Source organism: Tursiops truncatus, chromosome 4 (genome assembly GCF_011762595.2).
Source record: "Tursiops truncatus isolate mTurTru1 chromosome 4, mTurTru1.mat.Y, whole genome shotgun sequence".
NCBI classification, from domain to species: Eukaryota; Metazoa; Chordata; class Mammalia; order Artiodactyla; family Delphinidae; genus Tursiops; species Tursiops truncatus.
In genome coordinates, this window is record NC_047037.1 from 83,972,532 (window position 1) to 83,994,327 (window position 21,796).

The following is a 21,796-nucleotide window of genomic DNA, read 5'->3' on the forward strand; positions in this document are numbered from 1 at the left end:
GATTCAGTTATATATATATATATTTCAGATTATTTTCCATTATAGGTTATTACAAGATATTGCATATAGTTCCCTGTGCTATACAGTAAATCCTTGTTGCTTATCTGTTTTATATACAGTAATTTGTATCTATTAATCCCATACTCCTAATTTATCTCTCCCCCTTCCCTTTTCCCTTTGGTAACCATAAGTCTGTTTTCTATGTCTGTGACTCTATTTCAGTTTTGTATATACATTCATCTGTATTATTTTTTAGATTCCACACATAAGTGATGTCACATAATATTTGTCTTTCTCTGTTTGATTTACTTCAGTTAGCATGATATTATCTAGGTCCATCCATGTTGCTGCAAATGGCAATATTTCATTCTTTTTTATGGCTGAGTAATAGTCCACTGTATATATATACACCACATCTTCTTAAACCAGTCGTCTGTTGATAGGCACTTGGGTTGTTTCCATGTCTTGGCTATTGTAAATAGTACTGCTATGAACATTGAGGTGTATGTATCTTTTCAAATTAGAGTTTTCATTTTTTCTGGATGTATGCCCAGGAGTGGGATTGCTGGATCTATATGGTAGCTCTATTTTTATTTTTTTAAGGAATCTCCGTACTGTTTTCCATAGTGGATGCACCAATTTACATTCCCACTGACAGTGTATAAGGATTCCCTTTTCTTCACACCCTCTCCAGCATTTATTATTTGTGACTTTTTGATGATAGCTACTCTGACCAGTGTGAGGTGATACCTCATTGTGGTTTTGATTTGCATTTCTCTAATAATTAGTGATGCTGAGCATCTTTTCATGTGCCTGTTGGCCATCTGTATGTCTTTGGAAAAATGTTTATTTAGGTCTTCTGCCCATTTTCTTTATTGGGTTGTTTGCTTTTTTGATATTGAGGTGTATGCATTGTTGTATATTTTGGATATTAACTCCTTGTCAGTTGCATTGTTTGCAAATATTTTCTCCCATTCAGTGTGTTGTCTCTTCATTTTGTGGATGGTTTCCTTTACTGTGCAAAAGCTTTTTAGTAGTTTGATTAGGTTTATTTTTGCTTTTATTTCTTTTGCTTTGGGAGCCTGATCTAAGATAATATTGCTATGATTTATGTCTCAGAATGTTTTGCCTATGTTCTCTTCTAGGAGTTTGATGATATCATGTCTTATATTTAGGTCTTTAAACCATTTTGAGTTTATTATTGTATATGGTGTGAAGGAATATTCTGATTTCACTGATTTACATGAGATTGTCCAGCTTTCCCAGAGCCACTTGCTGAAGAGACTTTTTTCTCCATTGTATATTCTTGCCTCTTTTGTCATAGATTAATTGACCGTAGGTGTGTGGGTTTATTTCTGGGCTGTCTATTCTGTTCCATTGATCTGTATGTATGTTTTTGTGCCAGTACCATGCCGTTTTGATTACTGTAGCTTTGTAGTATTGTCTGAAGTCTGGAAGTGTTATGCCTCCAGCTTTGTTTTTTTTCTTCAGGACTGCTTTGGCAATACTGGTCTTTTGAGATTCCATATAAATTTTAGGATTATTAGTTATAGTTCTGTGGAAAATGTCATGAGTATTTTGATAGGGGTTGCATTTAATCTGTAGATAGCTTTGGGTAGTATGGCCTTTTTTTTTTTTTTTTTTTTTTTTGTGGTACGCGGGCCTCTCACTGTTGTGGCCTCTCCCGTTGTGGAGCACAGGCTCTGGACACACAGGCTCAGCAGCCATGGCTCACGGGCCTAGCCGCTCCACGGCATGTGGGATCTTCCCAGACCAGGGCACGAACACGTGTCCCCTGCATCGGCAGGCGGACTCTCAACCACTGCACCACCAGGGAAGCCCAGTATGGCCATTTTAATAGTATGAATTATTCCAATTCAAGAGCATGGGATATCTTTCCATTTCTTTGAATCACCTTCAGTTTCCTTTATCAGTGTTTTGTAGTTTTCAGTGTATAGGTCTTTCACTTTCTTGGTTAAGTTTATTCCTAGGTTTTTTTGGACACAACTTTATTTTATTTATTGAAGTATAGTTGATTTACAGTATTGTGCCAATATGATGTAATTTTAAATGGGATTTTCTTTTTTGCTTTCTCGTTCTGATATTTCATTGTTAGTATTAACAAATGCAACAGATTTATGTATGTTAATCTTGTATCCTGCTACCTTACTGAATTCCTTTTTTTTTTTTTTTTTTTTTTGGCCATGCTACATGGCATGCAGGATCTTAGTTCCCCAATCAGGGATCAAACCCATGCCCCCTGCAGTGGAAGCATGGAGTTTTAACTACTGGACCTCCAGGGAAGTCCCCTTACTGAATTCATTTGTTAGTTCTAATAGTTTTTGTGTAGAGTCTTTATTGTTCCCTGTATAGAGAATCATGTCATCTGCAAATAGTGACAGTTTTACCTCTTCTCTTCCAATCTGGATACCTTTTATTTCTCTTTCTTGTTGATTGCTGTGACTTGGACTTCCAATACTGTGTTGAATAGAAGTGGTGAGAGTGGGCATCCTTGTCTTGTTCCTGAATTTATTGGGAAGGCTTTCAGCTTTTCACCATTGAGTATTATATTGGCTATGGGTATATCATAAATGGCTTTTATTATGGTGAGATATGTTCCCTCTATACCCACTTTGATGAGAATATATTTTTCTACTTAATAATAATGTAATCTGTTTTTCTAAAATTATTTTCTGCAATATAACGAGAATTTTCTGTGTCACTAAATCTACTTCTGCAACAGTAGTTCCCAACTGAGAGTATAACACAGAATCAGACCTACTAAATCAGAATTTCTGGGTGTGGGGCACCATACTTTTTTTTAAAGTTCCACGGGTGAACCTGATGAATAACCCCTGGTTAAGGACTATCATTCTGTGCCATCTTTTTTAATGGCTGCATGAAATTCTATCATGAACCACGAGCTAGACTGTATACCTCCTTCTTTGTTGCTGGACATTTAAGTTGTTTCTAGTTTGCCACTATTATAAACAGAGCTTCAGTGAACAAGTAGCTAAGTCTTTGCACACATCCATAAGGCTTTACTTAGGATAAATACCTAAAAATAGAATGCATATTTTAAAGACTTTTACCAAATTGCCCTTCCAGGAAGGTTGTGTCAAAGAAGTACCTGTTTTCCTGCCTGATAACATATTTATCATTTTTGCCAAGTTGACAAGTAAAATATTTTTTGTGTTACTATTGCTTCAACATTTGCATTTTTTATTACTAGTGAGGTTAAACATTTTTTATATTTTCCATTTACATATATATATGTATCTGAAAATGGGTATAGAAAGATGAATAGTGATACCTTTTATCCATTTTTATCCTTGAATATATATCTTTTTCTTGTTTATAGGAGCTCTTTATATTTTTAAGACTATTGATGCTTTTATTATTATATATTCTGCAGGTTTTTTTCATTGTTTTTATTTGTCTTTTTGGTTTATTTATGGTGTTTGGTACTATATACAGTTAAGTTTTGTTTTATTTTGTTTTTAATTATTTGTCTGTCATATACGAATACAAATAACTTTCCTAGTTGTACATTTATTTTATTTATTTTTTAACATCTTTATTGGAGTATAATTGCTTTACAATGGTGTGTTAGTTTCTGCTTTATAACAAAGTGAATCAGCTATACATATACATATATCCCCATAATTCTTCCCTCTTGCGTCTCCCTCCCACCCTCCCTATCCCACCCCTCTAGGTGGTCACAAAGCACGGTGCTGATCTCCCTGTGCTATGCGGTTGCTTCCCACTAGCTATCTATTTTACATTTGATAGTATATGTAAGTCCATGCCACTCTCTCACTTTGTCCCAGCTTACCCTTCCCCCTCCCCATGTCCTCAGGTTCATTTTCTACGTCTGCATCTTTATTCCTGTGCTGCCCCTAGGTTCTTCAGAACCACTTTTTTTTTTTAGATTCCATATATATGTGTTAGCATACGATATTTGTTTTTCTCTTTCTGACTTACTTCACTCGTATGACAGTGTGTAGGTCCATCCACCTCACTACAAATAACTCAATTTCATTTCTTTTTATGGCTGAGTAATATTCCATTGTACATATGTGCCACATCTTCTTTATCCATTCATCTGTCGATGGACACTTAGGTTGCTTCCATGTCCTGGCTATTGTAAATAGAGCTGCAATGAACATTATGGTACATGACTCTTTTTGAATTATGGTTTTCTCAGGGTATATGCCCAGTAGTGGGGTTGCTGGGGCATATGGTAGTTCTATTTTTAGTTTTTTAAGGAACCTCCATACTGTTCTCCATAGTAGCTGTATCAATTTACATACCCACCAACAGTGCAAGAGGGTTCCCTTTTCTCCACACCCTCTCCAGCACTTATTGCTTGTAGATTTTTTGGTGATGGCCATTCTATCTGGTGTGAGGTGATACCTCATTGTAGTTTTGATTTGCATTTCTCTAGTGATTACTGATGTTGAGCATCCTTTCATGTGGTTGTTGGCCATCTGTATATCTTCTTTGGAGAAATGTCTATTTAGGTCTTCTGCCCATTTTTGGATTGGGTTTTTTGATATTGAACTGCATGAGCTGCTTGTGAATTTTGGAGATTAACCCTTTGTCAGTTGCTTCATTTGCAAATATTTTCACCCATTCTGAGGGTTGTCTTTTCACCTTGTTTATGGTTTCCTTTGCTGTGCAAAAGCTTTTAAGTTTCATTAGGTCCCATTTGTTTATTTTTATTTCCATTTCTCTATGAGGTGGGTCGAAAAGGATCGTGCTGTGATTTATGTCATAGAGTGTTCTGCCTATGTTTTCCTCTAAGAGTTTGATAGTGTCTGGCCTTACATTTAGGTCTTTAATCCATTTTGAGTTTATTTTTGTGTGTGGTGTTAGGGAGTGTTCTAATTTCATTCTTTTACATTGTACATTTATTTTAAATTCTGTGCTCTAAGTTCAGAATTATTAATCTGTAGGGAAACCTATTTAACTCATTTTCTTTTTTCTTAAGTTTTATTTTATATTGGAGTATCATTGATTAACAATGTTGTGTTAGTTTCAGGTATACAGCAAAGTGATTCGATTATACTTATACATGTATTGATTCTTTTTCAAATTCTTTTCCCATTTAGGTTATTACAAAATATTGAGCAGAGTTCCCTGTGCTATGCAGTAGGTCCTTGTTGGTTATCTATTTAAATATAGCAGTGTGTTTATGTCAATCTCAAACTCCCAATCTATCCTTCCCCCAACCCTTCCCCTGCCACCTTCTACATAATGCCTTTAAGTATCAATACTTAACTCAAATGTGTGAAGTTAAATTGAACACTTGGATGATTCCCAGCCTTGCTTTTTATTGTGATTATTGTTATTACTGCCAGCAAGTAGGCTGGTTTTAATTTAAGCTTAGTGTCTCAACAAAGGGGGATCATGAGGATGCTTATTTGGTCCCTTCCCCTAGGCAATTTATGTAACTTTATGTCAGTTAGATAATCTTGTTTCCATTGAGACCCAAGAGAATCTTATCGGTTCCACCCAATAGCTCTGTGGAACCTTTTACCTCACAAAGTTCCACTATTATCTTCAAAGGGAAAATGTCAGCAGAAAGTCTTTTGTTACCTGCATAAAACAGAAAAATTACTAAATGTATATATAATTTAGACTCAAGAGAGATGTCTCCAGATCTCTGAAGTCAAGACAAAAGATTTTATCAAGAAAAGATAAAATTGTGAAAAATAGAGCAAATTAAAATAAAAGGCTATAATAGACTCTATAGTTTACTGATAAATTCTGATCTTGTCCAGAGTATATAGTGTAACATGAACAAATGACAATATAAAATCTATAGTTAGATGTTCATTAATTGTACAGTCACAGGAACGCATAAACCCATATCTTATACCTTGAAATTTTTTGAAATTATCAGTTAGCTAATAGGTGATTTTCTCTAATTGAGCCAGACTGTTCAGTCCTGTTCTATTAAGTACAGTCTGTACCATTAAGATTTTCTTTCGTTCTCTTATTTTCACCTTAAAAAGTTACCATGATCCAAAAGAAATCTTGTTGCTGTACTCAAGGCTTTTACAGTCTTGCTGGGTTAATAATGTATCATTACCACAAAGTTTAAAAGGGCCTAAAACACAAACCCTGCTTGACGCTAAATTGCTTAAGCAGGTGTTCTCATGAATAAATGTCCACTGACATTTCTGAAATAAAAGATATTTTTTAAAATATTTAACATTTCAGAGTTTCCATATATCACATCTTTCACTTTGGCTGAGTCTATGGAAAATATTTCCATCATTCTGAAAAATATCTTTGAGTTCCCAAATATGGCGCCCTGTTAGAGCTAGAAGCTTCTAAGATAATAAGATAGTACACAGTACTTTTTTTCCTTACACCACTGCAGGTGACAGAATCAAAAACTGATCAGAGCTTAGAGCATGGAATCAAACTATTCTAGAAGAAATATTTTAACTGTGACATTATTTTAGCCAGGATAAATTTTTCTGATTAAGAATTCTGCATCTTTCCCATCTGTATAGAATTTGTAATTGAGTATGACACCTCAGTGTGTTAAATGAGATTTATGTGATAAAGCTTTGAAAACTATTAAGCCATATGCTAATACAAAATATTATTAGGTAGCATTCTTATATAATGCAGATATTTGCCCAGTGATCGTGGGCTTGCAAATATTTCCCATAAATAAATTGTTTGGGAATAGCTGGATTAAAGCTGTATGCTTTAATCTAGGCCTTGATCCTGAAATAGACAGATACCCTGTGATTAATTTACTGGTGGCAAGAGAGACATTGAAAGAGCTCTTATTAAAGAGCTATTGTTAGGGAGAGTGGGAGGGAGGGAGACGCAAGAGGGAAGAGATATGGGAACATATGTATATGTGTAACTGATTCACTTTGTTATAAAGCAGAAACTAACACACCATTGTAAAGCAATTACACTCCAATAAAGATGTAAAAAATAAATGAATAAAAATAAAAAAATAAAGAGCTATTGTTATTATTAAAGAGCTATTATTGATTTGTAAAGTTATTCCTTAGTTTTCAAACATTCTTGAGAAACAGTATATACTTTGCCACAATATTTTCAATTTCCTGCAAAATTCAGGGTCAATTCATGCAGATTAAATTCCTGGAATATATATCTGGAATAATCATGCCTAATTCACAAACAAACTATCCAAATTAGATATTTCTAAGAGCACATTTTTCTGATTCCACATATCCTGGCCATGGCAGTGGTTTGTATGATTGTACCCACTCTCCCACCAGCTTCTGTGGTGAGCAGCAGGGCACGTTCTAAGAGTGACTCACGGGGCTAAGGCTGGTGGCTTCTGAGATGGTCAGGCCAGGAGCACAGGGCAGCTCTGGCTGGGGTGCAGGGCAGTTGTGCCACTAAACAGAACAGTGCTGACCAGGTAGAGTTGGATCTCACCAGTACAGTCCTTTAAATAGCTGAGCTGTCACACGTTCCTTCTCTCTCAGGCGGCTGCCGTCCCCTCTTTGTGTGAAAAGCCTCCCTTGGGGACCAATGGTTATGTGCCCAGCCCCCACCTAGGAAGACCATCAAAGGACATCTTGCAGGTTCCCCTCCAGAATGTCCCTCTGGATACATCTGACACTAAACCGCACAAGGCCCTAGACACTGAGCCCTCCCAACAGCCTGGCAACAAAGAGAAGCTCAGAACCAGCAGCCAGAAAGCAGAACCTATGTGCATGGGTCATTTCCATAACCGCCACATCTTCCAGCAACAGCTGATTGAAAAGCAGAAGAAGAAACTTCAGGAACAGCAGAAAACAATTCGGGAGCTGAGGGAAAACCAGCGGCTGGCAGAGGCTCGGCGGGCAGCAGGGCATGCTGACACACAGAGCTGCCTACTGTCAAACCCCGGAGAAGATGAACGAAAAAGAACCTGCCAGGTGCTTCCAAAGTATGTCCATTGTATCAGAACACTCTTTGGACTCTTTATTTGGGGTTTTTTACTTTGTGATCGAAAGGCTCCTGAACTTTACCCAGCGTCCGGACTCTACAATTACTCCTTTTCTTTTACTGTGCACTCGCAAAGCAGAGAAGCCCCGTGCGTGGTGACTGGTATGTGACAGGTACCAAAACGTATGTAAGGCAAGTGGCTGCCTCTAAGGATCCCGTTATATAGTTAGCATTTGTATGGTGGCTGCCTTTGTCTGAGGAGCTCTGTCTATACTGTAGCAGTACTATACCAGTAAAAGAGAAAAATGCTTACTTGCTCTAACTCAATTTCTGGATTTCTGAGTATGTTTAGGGCTGAGAACAAGGTCAGACAATATCAGGTCCAAATGGAGCAGCCCTTGGTTATGGCCAGTTACCTAGCTTAAGTCTGTAGTTGTTTGAGATAAAAGTAAACATCTTTGAGCCTAGAATTAGAGTCCAAATTTCTCAAAAGCTATTTAAGATGGTTTTAGACATGCTTGTGACATACTCAGTATGTGTGATAAATGGTAGGATAAGAAGTGGGTGATGTATTGATTTGAAGCACTGGGATGGGAATCAGAGCGCCTGACTCACATTGTAGACTCAGGCCAATCACTCGACCTTTCCACACCTCATTACACCAATTTATTGAATGGGTATAATAATACATAGTTATTTCAGAAAGTGAGGATTAATTAAAGTTTGTAAAAGGTGTTGAGTTCCTCAGGTGCAAGGGCTTTGAATGAAGCTAGTGATTGGTCTGAATTCTGTTCCTTTTTTTTCCCCGCAGGTCACCTGTTGCTTCCCCTGGGACTGAAGGTAGTAGAAGTGACTCCCGAAGTTCTCTGTCTGGACCCAGAAGGAATCCAAGGCAGCTGATGGCACCCCATCCCATACTGAAAGGCAGGGCTGTCTTGGTGGGGCCTTGGTTGTGGTTATCTTTCCTCTTGGAGTAGAATGTGTTGGGACTGAATCCTGGCAACTCTTGGGTTTTGAGACTCGGCAGAACCTAGTCAAAGTCTAAGATGGGTAGACACATGAGAAGTGGATACACCAGAGAATGCCACGACTTTTTCCTACCCTTTTTGCCAAACTTTCTAGTCTTCCTAGCCAATACAAAAACAAAAAACAAACAAACAAAACATTGCTGAAAGGTTTAAGCATTTTTCTGTAATTTGGATTGTGATTTTAGAAATGGGACAATTACACAAATAAAAAATTCCATGTAGCTGCTAAGAATAAACCCTGATAAAGATCACCTATCACTGTACTTTGTTAACATTAAAATATTGATCAGTTTACAGCAATCCACATCAAGTTATTACATCATTTTATAATGGGTTGTGCCTTGATGATAGGCTTTTAGAATGAAATCCACAAACCAGACATTTAAAAAAACATTTTTTTTATTGAGGTATAGTTGTTTTACGATGTTGTATTAGTTTCTACTGTACAGTGGAGTGAAGTAGAGTTCCCTGTGCTATACAGCAGGTTCTTATTAGTTACCTATTTTATACATATTAGTGTATATATGTCAATCCCAATCTCCCAATTCATCACACCCCCTGCCACTTTCCCCCCTTGGTGTCCATACATTTGTTCCCTACATCCATGTCTCTATTTCTGCCTTGCAAACCGGTTCATCTATACCATTTTTCTAGATTCCACATATATGCGTTGGTATATATTTGTTTTTCTCTTTCTGACTTACTTCACTCTGTATGACAGTCTTTAGGTCCATCCACGTCTCTACAAATCAAACCAGACATTTTAATAACATTCTTGATGTGCATAGAAATCATTATTTTAACCAAACCGTACTATGAGAATAGAAGTATTCCTTAGAACCCCCCTAGTGAATCTGCCAGTTGTTTTTACTCTGTACTTAGTCATGCACTGAACATATGTTTATATGAAGTGGTAGGCATTTTGACAATTACATTGTGGTTTGTAAATCTGATCTTTCATCTATGGTAAGATTGCTGCCCTAACAGGAAGTGATGTCACCTGAAGGACACTGTGCCTGAAGTCCATTCCTGTTAATGAAGAAATCAGCCATCTTTACATTGACTCTCTTCCAGGTCAGCAGTTTATGCCCTCTTTGTCCACCAATGAGGATGCTCAGGAAATGCCCAGTTTGGTGTGATTATTTTTAAAAAATTATTAGCTGATCAAAGACTTTGCATGTTTTAGAACACCTGGTTACTTTTCAAGTAGTCTTTAATGACTGGCTCTAGAAAAGATGGGAAAAGGCCATATTACCACAGACTCTGCCTCTCGGGGCTCTCTCACTTTAATCCTCTAGTCTATTTCTGCCCCCTTAAAGAGAGTCTCATTCCTGCCATCTGTGCCAACCCCACTATTCTTTTTCCAGCAAAGCAGACACTTAATATCTGTAAGAAATAGCCTGGCGAGTTTTTTGTTTATTAATTCTTGAAACTTGGACTTAAATTTTCTTCTCTGTAACATAGCACAAGGAACCAAAAGTAACCATTGGCTGACTTAGGTGAGCAGAACTTCATACTCTTCCCACCCATGCCCCCCTGCCTATGAAACCCCAACTGGTGACAGAGTCGTATTGTCAAGCCATCTTGCACATTTGCTTGTTTTGGATGGATATTTAATAGACTGTCAAGAACAGGAGTCTGACACTTGAATTCATTCAGATGCCAGTTCTTCAGATGCCTAGTACGATTCCATTTCCTGTCCATCTGGATATCCAGGCCTTAAAGCTAGTTTAAAAATGTAATCATTATGACCCCAAACTTCAGTTTGTTTGTTGTCATTGTTGTTACATATACAGACATATGTATAGTGACTTAGGAAAAAGTAGCAAACTCAGTGGGATCTGAGGAGTGATTCTATTCTCAGAGTATTTGTTAGATGTAATTAAAGTTTTCTACATTCATTAAAAGAATTATCAGATTAAAATTCTGGTTTCTGGGTTTCACGTACTAAAAGTATCATCAAGACAGATTATCTTGTTTAAACCAGTGAACAGTTATTCTAATAGAAATGTGAACAAAAACATAATTAATCTGCAAATTGTTCATCATTGCTGAGGATGGGATTGTAGGGCTTTAACTTGTAGGGCGTGTGTGTGTGTGTGTGTGTGTGTGTGTGTGTGTGTACCTACAGTTTTTGTAATTATATATATATTTTTTAATTTTATTTATTTATTTGTTTGTTTATTTATTTTGGCTGCTTTGGTTCTTTGTTGCTGTGCACGGCTTTCTCTAGTTGCTGCGAGCGGGGGCTACTCTTCGTCGTGGTGCGCGGGCTTCTCATTGCGGTGGCTTCTCTTGTTGCAGGGCACGGGCTCCAGGTGCATGGGCTTCGGTAGTTGTGGCACGCGGGCTCAGTAGTTGTTGCTTGTGGGCTCTAGAGTGCAGGCTCAGTAGTTGTGGCACACGGGCCTAGTTGCTCCACGGCATGTGGAGCAGGGCTCGAACCTGTACGTGCCCCCTGCATTAGCAGGCGGACTCTTAATCACTGCACCACCAGGGAAGCCCTGTAATATTTTTATGTAAATGTTATGCACACACATATATTTCTGAGATTGTGAACATTCAACTTAAAAGAAAACTTTTAACAATAACACTAAATTTTACTATAAAATGGAGACATTTCTTTTGCAGCATTCCTTATATTTTTTATATTGGATCTGCATTACTATTTTCTAGCCATGGAAGAGAGAGCAGTTCAGCGAGCTGAACGTAGGCGGATCTTGGCAGAGAGGAAGAAAAAAAAAGAAGAGGAGAAATTGGTAATAAATCAAGAATGCAAAGTGAGGCAAGAAAAAGGATTTGTATAGGTCTTTATTAAAAGATGAAACCTAGCTTGTTTAAGACCGTTAAGGCAATAGTGTAACACCAACTTTGGATATGGCTTTTTGCCTCCCGGCCTGAGCTCTGTGATAATTTTACGAAAATGAAGGGAAAAAACATCAGCATCATTAGTATAGCAGGAAGGAAATATTATGAAAGTTGTTGGAAGCTGGCAACTTAGGAGGTTTACACATAACCAAGACTAATGTGTTACAGGTAAATGTCCAACCTGATAAGTTTACAAAGGTGAGTAATTCTTATCTTCCAAAGTTTTGACCTGGACTGCCAGAAGTAAATTTTGTACCTACTAAGAAAAAATAAATAGTTCTAACAGCTTTGGGGTTTTTTGGTGAAATGGAAGAAAAAATTTTCTTACGCTATATATAGTTTGGACTTAGTATTTCATAAATGAAAATAAGAACTAAAAAGTAATCATTTTGTAATGAGAAGTTAATGGTCTTATTCATGCTTAGTCTCATCTTCCCAAGTAGAAGAGAATTCTTTTGGAGAAACATTTAGGTTACACTACTGACCACCTGCTGGTCAGGCTTTCTACTTTTAACACAAAGCGCAGGCTTCTTCCAGAGACTGGGCGAGCACTGTGGTAGATACTTGACTTTCCTCAATATAAAAGATCTTATTTCCACACAAATTGAGGGTTCTGATTTTTACAAATTCTAATCTTGATCAGGCCCAGTTAAAGGCCCAAGAGGAGGAGCATCGGAAGAGGGAGGCAGAAGAAAAGGAGGCTCAGCTTGAGAAAAAACGAGAAGAGAAGAGACTGAAGAAAATGGTTAGTAGTTTCTATTTGGTCAGCCACCTGTCCTTTGAAGCCTGTTGTGTGCCATCCTGTGGTCCTGTGCACCTTCCCTCCGGAGAACTTCGGTCTAGAACACTCTTCTCTCGCCTCCACCCTTTCTCTACCTTATTTAATGAAAACCTATTCATTCCTCAGATCTTAGCTCAACATGGTTAGCCTTTCCTGCCTTGTCCCACCCTCCTGTCTACCCAGAGTTAGCTTAGGTCCCCCTTTATGGACTCTGAGTATATCTTCTTTAAAGTACTACCAGGGCTTATAATTATGTATCTGTTTCTTGATTATCTTATTCATTTCTGTATCCCCAACTAAACCGTAATCTCCCTAAGAATAAAGGGAGCGCTCAGATGTTACTCACTATTGAACTGGCTAGTGGTAGAAACTCAGAAAATCTACTGAATGGATGAAAAATGAATGGACAAACAAATGAACAAATGGAAGAAAATACAGAAGCAGTAAGAGATAAAGCTGTTACTTTCAAGGTTATTATAATCTAGTTGGAAAGATAAGGCCTAAAAATACACACCTGTCAGAGAGAATATAGTACAAGCATATGCTGTCCTGTGCCTCACAGGCCAAAAGAGATCAAGAGAGTTATATGAACAGGGCCAGATCCATGAAGATTTTGGAGAAATCAGAAGTATTTTCATAGAGGAGGGATTTGAATTGGAAACTGTATTAGCCAGGGTTCTCCAGTGAAACACAACCAATAAGATATATGTATAGGAAGAGATTTATTATGAGGAACTGGCTCACAGGATTATGGGGGTGAGAAGTCCCAGGAGCTGCTGTCTGCAAGCTGAAGACCTAGGAAAGCTGGTAATTCCAGTAATTCCAGTCCAAGTCCAAAGGCCTGAAACCAGAGGAGCCAGTGGTATAAATCTCAGTTCAAGGGCAGGAGAAGACCAATATCCCAGCTCAACAGGCAGGCAAGAAGCAAAAAAACAGGCAAATCCCTCCCTCTTCTGCCTTTTTGTCCTCTTCAGGCCCTCAAAGGACTTGATAATGCCCACCCACATTTGGGAGGGCAGCCTGCTTTACTGAGTCAACAGATTCAAAGGCTAATCTCGCCTGGAAACAGCCTCACAGACACACCCAGAAATGTTTAATCTGGGAACCCTGTGGAACAGTCAAGTTGACACATAAAATTAAAATCATAAGTCCATGCCTTATCAACTTGGCACCCATATACATCTCCCTAAACCATACCTAGTCTCCAAATAAATAACAAGATCATAATTCTGCCTAACGTGATACAACTATCCTGCATACAACTGAAAATGAACACTTCTTCCCCAGAAGAGGAGGTAAAGTCCTTGAATGATGTTTATTCTTCTCCTTGCTAACCATGACACAAAGTCAATACATCTTATGGTTACATGATTAGGGAATAAGAGTGAAAAGAAAACAAGATACATATACACACAAACGTATTCATAGCAAAATAAGAAGGGAATACTCATGACCATTACAGTCTTCATTTCTGTAACCGGTCAAGTCGATGTAGCTGGTACTTATAGTTACCTTCTTCCACTACCCACTCCATCCTTTGTCTTCAGCAAGCATCGCTGCTAATCATAGGATGACCTGAACCTTCACTCCTGAAAGGTCTGGCCCGTTAGTAGTCCAGAATGGATTAGGTTGTAGTTTTCCTTTCACCTTAATCACAGGGCATGGTAATACTAAGAGATACCCTAAGGGGTCTCCTATAGTCCAGGCATACTCTTCCTCACCTCCATTGTGGAGTAGTAGTCCTATTGCCCCTAGTAGCTGGGGTCAGTCACCCCAGCCAGCATTTCCTTTTTTACCTGTTGATTCAGAGGCATGAGGCGCCCACAATGATTAGGTGGCATTCTTTCCAGTTCAGTGGAATCATTTTATGTCTCCTTGTGGAAGCATTTCCCCATTTGGAACCAAGACCTCTAGGCCAACAGAACATAAATTTGTGGGAATAGAAGCAAAAATTTTGCTAGTTACAGTGGTGCCACTCCCACTTCCACCCCTTGCTTCCTGGACCCCATGAATACTGGCTATGGGAGAAACAGTACCATGTACTAGCTGCTGGTTCAGAGCATATACAGACTTCCAGAGAACCTAATCCCAGACCTACAAGGTACTGCCACCTAGCTGGTGTTGCAGCTGAGTCTTCATAAGGCCATTCCACCATTCTGGCAAGCCAGCTGCTTCAGGATGGTGGGATACATGATAAGACCAGTAAATTCCTTGCATATGGGCCCTTTGCTGTACTTTTGCTGTAAAGTGAGTTCCATGATCAGAAGCCATGCTGTGTGGAAATCATGATTGTGAATAAGGCATTCCGTAAATCCAGGGATGGTCTGTAAGTCCATGGATGGTAGTTTTGGTAGAAATATTACGGGGAGGAAAGGCATGTCCATATCCAGAGTAAGTGTCTATTCCAGTAAGAATAGAACATTGCCCTTAACATGATGGAAACAGTCCAATATAATCAGCCACCTGACAGCTGTCTGATCAACCTGGAGAATGGGGCCGTATTGAAGACTCTGTGTTAGTTTCTCCTGCTGCTGGTAAATTGGGCACTCAGCATGGCCATAGCCAGTTGGCCTTGGTGAAGGGAAATCCATGTTTCTGAGCCCATGTATATCCTCCATCCCTGCCATCATGGCCACTTTGTTCATGAGCCCATTGGGCAATGACAGCAGTGGCTGGGGGAAGAGGCTGACTGGTATCCACATAATGGGTCATCTTGTCCATGGAGCAAAAGGCATATATAATTCATCCTTTGCTAAATCAGCCAAAGAAATCTCCAGAAACAGCTCAGTTACTTCCCTTAAAAACTACCTGAGGGGGGCTTCCCTGGTGGCACAGTGGTTGAGAATCTGCCTGCTAATGCAGGGGACATGGGTTCGAGCCCTGGTCTGGGAAGATCCCACATGCTGCGGAGCAACTAGGCCCATGAGCCACAACTACTGAGCCTGCACGTCTGGAGCCTGTGCTCCGCAACAAGAGAGGCCGCGATAGTGAAGAGGCCCGCTCACCGCAATGAAGAGTGGCCCCCGCTTGCCGCAACTAGAGAAAGCCCTCGCACAGAAACAAAGACCCAACACAGCCAAAAATAAATATAAAGATAAATAAATAAATAAAAGATTACTATTAAAAAAAAAAAAAACTACCAGAGGGGTTCTAAGCGAACATTTCCCCAACATGTGTTCTGTGTAATCCTAGTAGTTCCTGAGATATTAAGTAGTTTTGAGAAAATACAAATTCTGTGGTCAAAAAAATTTGGTAAATGCTGGTTAAAAAAATCAAGTTAAACAAGTTTCATTATTAGCTGCCTTCTCAGAACCTTTAACATCCTACCAGGTATTATGAGTCTCCAGAAGAGGGACAGTGTGCCAAGCAGTCACATATGGCTGACCAAAGAACCCTTTTTATAGAGCAGCCAGCAACATCTCATGAAGAACTGGGGGCATGCTACTGTAAGTGAGACCATTTAAAGAATACACAGTACGGAACATTTCTCCTCTCGTATCTGTTCATTGTAGAACACCGGAGAAATACCAAAAAGATGGGGGAAAATAATCTATGAGGTAACTACTCTTAATATCTTAGAATACTTACTTCTGTTCTTTTATCTCAATGCATCTCTCTCTTTTAATAGTTAAGTTGATAATTTGTGTGTGTAGGTGTATATAGTTTTTAAGCTGCTTTTTTCATTTAGGACTTTTTCATGAGTATTTTCACTTGTTATTCAGAATTCTTCAAAACCTTTTTATTTATATGCTGAAGGCCATTTTTTAAAAATAGCCTTTTTATTCTGAAATAATTTGTTTCTCTATTCTTCTGTTAATACTGCTTCCAGTTTTTAGCGATTATGAATAAAGCTGCTACAGACATTCACATGTAGGTTTTTGTTTAGACATAAGTTTTAAATTCACTTAGGTAAATACCTAGAAGTGTGGTTCCTGGATAGTATGCTAAGTCTATGTTTAACTTTTTAGGTAACTGCCAAATTCTCTTCCAAAGTCGCTGCATTGTTTTGCATATCCACCAGAAAGTTCCTCTTGTTCCACATCCTTGTCAGCAATTGTTATTGTCCTTTTGTTTGTTGGTTTGTTTGCTTGTTTTTTGCATTTTAAGCATTCTAATAGGTGTGTCATGAGTGGTATCTCATTGTGGTGTTTATTTGCATTTTCCAAACAACAAATAATATTGAGCATCTTATTTGTTTACTTGCCTTCTACATGTCTTATATGGTGAAGTGTCTGTTCAGATCTTTTTGACCCATTTTTCAATTGAGTTATTTTCTTATTGAGTTGTTATTTCTTATTGCTTATTATCTTATTATTTCTTACTGGGTTTTAAGAGTTCTTTATATATTCTGGACCAAGTCCTCTACTAGATACGTGACTGCAAATATTTTCTCCCAGTCTGTGGCTTGTATTTTAATTCACTTAAAAGCGACTTTCACAGAGGAAAAGTTTTAATTTTGATAAAGTCCAATTTATTGATTTTTTTTTCTTTCACTGGATGTGCTTTTAGTATTGTATGCAAAAACTAATCTCCAAATCCAAGGTCACTCGGATTTTCTCTTATATTTTCTTCAAGAAGTTTTACAGTTTTATGTTTTACATTTAGATCTGTTGTCCATTTGGAGATAATTTTTGCATAAGGTGTAAAGTATATAGACATCCATTTGTTTTGCATATAGACATCCATTTGTTCCAGTATCATTTGTTGAGAAGGCTCTCTTTTCTCCATTGAATTACATTTATACTTTTGTCAGAAATCAGTTGACTGCATTTGTGTGGGACTATTTCTGGGCTCTATTCTGTTCTGTTCATCTTTATGTGTAGTCCTTTGCCAGTACCACATTATCTTTGATTGCTGTAGCTTTATAGTAAATCTTTCAGTCTCACAATGGGAATTTTTCCACTTTATTCTTCTTTTTCAGAATGTTTTGGCCATTCTAGTTTCTTGTTCTTTCTATATAAATTGGCAATCTTGTCAATTTGTATAAAAAAACTTGCTACATTTGGGACCATATTGAGATTGACTGGGATCATATTGAATGTAGATCAAATCAGGAGAGTTGACATTTTAACAACATTGGGTCTTTAATCTGTGAACATGATATAGCTCTCCATTTATTTAGATCTTTGATTTGTTTATGAGTATTTTATAGCTTTCCACATATCTTATATATTTTTTGTTAGATTTATACCTAAGTACTTATTTCTGTGGTGCTATTGCAAATGACATCTTTTTAAAATTTCAGATTCCATTTATTCATTGCTAGTAGGTAGGAACACAGTTCATTTTTGTATGTTGACCTTGTATCTTGCAACCTTGCTAAACTCGCTTATTCATTTTAGGAAGTTTTTTGGTAGATTTTTTGGGGGGGATTTTCTACATAGTCCACCATATTGTCTGCCAATAAAGGCAGTTTATTTCTTCCTTTCCAATCTGTATGCCTTTTCTTTCTTTTTCTTACCTTGTTGCACTAGCTAGCACTTCCAGTGCAAGGTTGAATAGTACTGAGAGAAGATATCCTTGCCTTAGTCTGGATCTCAGGGGGAAGATTGAGTCTCTCACCATTATTGTCATATATGTCATATATTTTACTTTTATTTATATTATAAATACCCATCACCTTGTCACTGCTATTGCTTTATAGTTATATTTCAGTGTATTTAAAAATAAGCTGAAAATTATATTTTACATTCATTTCTTCCGTTTCTGGTGCTCTTTATTTCTTTGTGTAAGTCCAAGTTTTTAGGTCTGTTATATTCCTTCTGCCTGAAGAATGTCCTTTGACATTTCTTACAGTGTTGGTCTACTGGTAATGAATTCCCTTAGTTTTTACTTGTTTGAGAATTCTTTATTTTTCCTTCCTTTTTGAAGGGTATTTTCACAGGGTATATTGATAGAATTCTGGTTTTACAGTTTTTTTTTTTTCAACACTTTAAAAATGTCATTCTGTTGTCTTCTTGCTTGTCTGGTTTCTGGCAAGAAGTTTGCTTTAATTCTTATATTTGTTCCTTTGTAGATATCGTAGTCTGCTCAGGCTGCCATAACAAAATACCACAGGGCAGGTGGCTTAAACAACAGAAATTAACATTCTAACAATCCAGGAGGCTGTATGTCCAAGATCAGGGTGACAGCATGGTTAAGGCCACCTTCTCAGTGTGTCATCGCACGTCCTTTCCTCGGTGCATGTACACAGAGACGGAGAGAGACAGTGTGTAAGCTCTCTGGTGTCTCTGTTTATGAGGACACTAATACCACCCTTAGAACCTCATTTTACCTTAATTACTTCTTTAGCGGCCCCATGTCCAAATACAGCCACACTGGGGTGGTGGGTGGTGTGGGTTTAGGACTTCAACATATGAATCTGGAGGGGAACAAAAACATTAAATCCATAAGAGTAGGTACGATGGGTTTCCTCCAGCTGCCTTCAAGATTTTTTCTGTCTTTGGGTTTTGGCAATTTGAATATGATATGTCTAGGTATAGTAAGTTTGTTTGTTTGTTTGTTTTCCTTGCTTGGTGGCCTCTAAGTTTCTTAGGTATGTGGTTTTGTGTCTGTCTGTAATTTTAGGATATGTTTTACCCATTATTTCTTCAAATATTTTACCTGCCCCATTTTTTCTTCTCCTTCTGAGATTCCAGTTACGCTTGTATTGCATTGTTTGATATTGTCCCACAGCTCTTCAGTGCTCTGTTGTTTTTTTTCACTTTTTTTTCTCTTTGCTTTTCAGTTTATATAATTTCTATTGCCCGAACTTCAAGTAACCTGATACTTTCCTCGGCTGTATCAAGTCTAGTGATGAGCCTATTGAAGGCCCTCTTCATTTCTATTACTGTGTCTTTGATTTCTAGCATTTTCATTTGACTCCTTATTATAGTTTCCATATCTCTGCTAAGATTACTTATCTAATCTTGAATGATGACTGCCTTTTCCATTAGAGCTTTTAATATTATCATAAGTTATTTAAAATTTCCTCTCTGATAGTTCCAACATCTTTCATATTTGAGTGTTGTTCTAATGATGGCTTTATCTTTTCAGACTTTGTTTATTTCTTGTCTTTTAATATGTCTGATTTTTTTGTTGTTGAAAGCCAGACATGTACAGGGCAATAGAAACTGAGATAAATGGGCCTTTAGTGTGGAGATTTGTGTTAATGTAGCCAGGCTTGGGCTATGTTTGAAGTTTGTTGTTGCTATGGTTACCATTGTTGAGGTTTATTGTTGCTATGGGCACCATAGACTTCAGTGTTCACTAGTGACTTTTTTTTTGTCCTCTCTTCTGGCTTTAGGTCTTCCCTTTGTGCTGTTCCCTGAGAAAATCTGTCTCTTGCAATCCTCCAGCTGTACTCCTCTGTTATTACTAGAGGTTTGCTAGCGTGCTGGTGTGTGGATGAGGGGAGCATTCTCTAACGTTCTCTTGGGAGTGCACAGTATTGGCCATTCGGAAGAATTTCTGCTCCTACTCTAGGGGCAGAGCTTTTCCCTGCCCCTGTGTTCCCTTCTTTCAGTATCCACTGTCTTGGTCTGTGACCTTAAAGCCCTTCCCTCTGTGAGGTTCCTTCTTCACTTGAATGAGATAGGGAGGCTGGTCTGGGCAGAGTTCCCCTCCCCCAGCTGCAGTGGCATTACACTAGTGCCTTCAGGTGGCACTGCTTGCAGATGAAGCCGCGGAGAAGAGTAGGGGCAGATTTTGCAGTGGTTGCTGTTCCTCTCCCCCAGCTAGAACCACGGTGGGGACTTTATCCAGATTTTCCCTGATCCTCTCTGTGAGAGCCTGGTGGAGTTCCTTGAGCAAAAAGGTAGGAACCTCCCTATGACTGTGACCCCCCAGGAGCTTCACCCTTCTCATGCCGGCCCACCCTTGGCCTTCAGCAATTAGCCAGATTTCTAGCTTAATGATCTTACTGGCTCATGGTGTAGGGTAGCTTCTGCCTCAGAGAAGCAAATGCTTGGGTGTGTGTCTCACTGAAGGTGCCTGTCTCCAGATTTGGGGATGGCTTCAGTTCTCTGATTGGTTCATAAAAAGTCATTAATTTGTTATCTATCTGTCCAGCTTGTTTCTTGCTGGAACCGAACTGCTTATACAGAGCAAGAAGGATGAGAAATACATTACTGGCCAATAGGTTGTTCTGTTTCTCTCACTATCCAAGCCCAAATCTTTTCTTTTTTATGAAAGGTAAAATGTAAGTTCAGTCTACAACAACAGACAAAAAGATTTTGTCACATAGACTAGTTTCCATTTAGTAAATCAGCTGTTTGTAGCTGTCTCAATTGAGATGGATGCATTTATAGACTGACTTGTTTGAGCTTTCTTTGGGAGCAGCTTTAGTTATAAAATGCACTTGGCAATTGTCTCCTTTTGCTTCTGAGCAAAGATGCTCTGCACAATGTGTTTTTCTACCCAGTTTATCATGTGGTTGTATTCCTTTTGATGCATCATTTTCTGCACAGGTGATTCTTGACCTCCTATATACTTTATATAGCCGTTACCAGTAAGCAACCTCCCAGGCCATAGCAGTGTTATTCCTCTGAACATCAAAAAAGTTAATGACACTTCTCAACCAGTGCCTGCTGTGGCTTGTCCAAATCATTTGCATCCTGGATGTGTTTGATGGAAGCCTGCTTCCTGTCTTCTAGTTGGGCTGTTTTTGCTCATTAAGTTTATCAGCAAATTGTCCGACAGAGGTACCATACTTCTTTCTAATTACATAGATGAGCAACCCTACTGTTGATAAAGGTCTCTAGCAATCACATATATTTCTTTGGGTAGAAAACACAAGATCAGTTCTGTGATAACAGTTTTAGGATACAGAACTGGAAGAATTCCTCAGGGATAAGCCCATGACAAATTTGTCCTCCATATTATAAAAAAAAGAGGTGGGAATTCACTAGAGGTCCAGTGGTTAAGACTCCATGCTTTCATTGCTGAGGGCGTTGGTTCAATCCCTGGTCGAGTAACTAAGATCCCACAAGCCGCGTGGTATGGCCCAAAAATAAAACCCCAAAAAAACAGAACAAAAAAGAAGTGGTTCAAGGTCTAGACATGGCTGCCCTCTGTGAGAGATTCTTGTTACCTGCAATTTGCTTGTATCTACAAGTACTGCGTTCTTCAGAGAGGGGCCACTTAAGCAATGGCAGAAGTACCACCTATGGCAGCATGGTCAGTGATGCTCCAAGTGGTGGCTTAA

The 21,796-nt window shown here is 38.4% G+C and overlaps 1 protein-coding gene, 1 long non-coding RNA gene and 1 pseudogene across 6 annotated transcripts in view; 1 reads left to right on the forward strand and 2 right to left on the reverse strand.

Moving 5' to 3' along the window:
• Positions 1-20,440, reverse strand: part of LOC141278591 (uncharacterized) — a 45,147-nt gene extending 24,707 nt beyond the window's left edge. The window contains exons 1-2 of the long non-coding RNA XR_012331526.1: positions 19,216-20,440; positions 18,887-18,973 (exon numbers count right to left, since the gene is read on the reverse strand). This is a non-coding gene — a long non-coding RNA (uncharacterized lncRNA). The remainder of the gene's footprint in view (positions 1-18,886; positions 18,974-19,215) is intronic.
• CCDC191 (coiled-coil domain containing 191) overlaps positions 1-21,796 on the forward strand; it is a 102,390-nt gene that overhangs the window by 53,124 nt on the left and 27,470 nt on the right. For 3 of the 5 annotated variants that reach the window (XM_019922666.3, XM_019922668.3, XM_019922667.3), the window contains 4 exons: positions 7,491-7,936; positions 8,747-8,859; positions 11,640-11,722; positions 12,475-12,576. In XM_019922666.3, coding sequence (XP_019778225.2) covers positions 7,491-7,936; positions 8,747-8,859; positions 11,640-11,722; positions 12,475-12,576 — 744 coding nt within the window. Of the gene's footprint in view, positions 1-7,490; positions 7,937-8,746; positions 8,860-11,639; positions 11,723-12,474; positions 12,577-15,942; positions 16,179-21,796 lie in introns of those variants that run through there. The other 2 variants (XM_019922670.3, XM_019922669.3) reach the window with 2 other exon arrangements.
• On the reverse strand, positions 20,857-21,470 carry LOC117312205 (ATP synthase peripheral stalk subunit b, mitochondrial pseudogene; annotated as a pseudogene).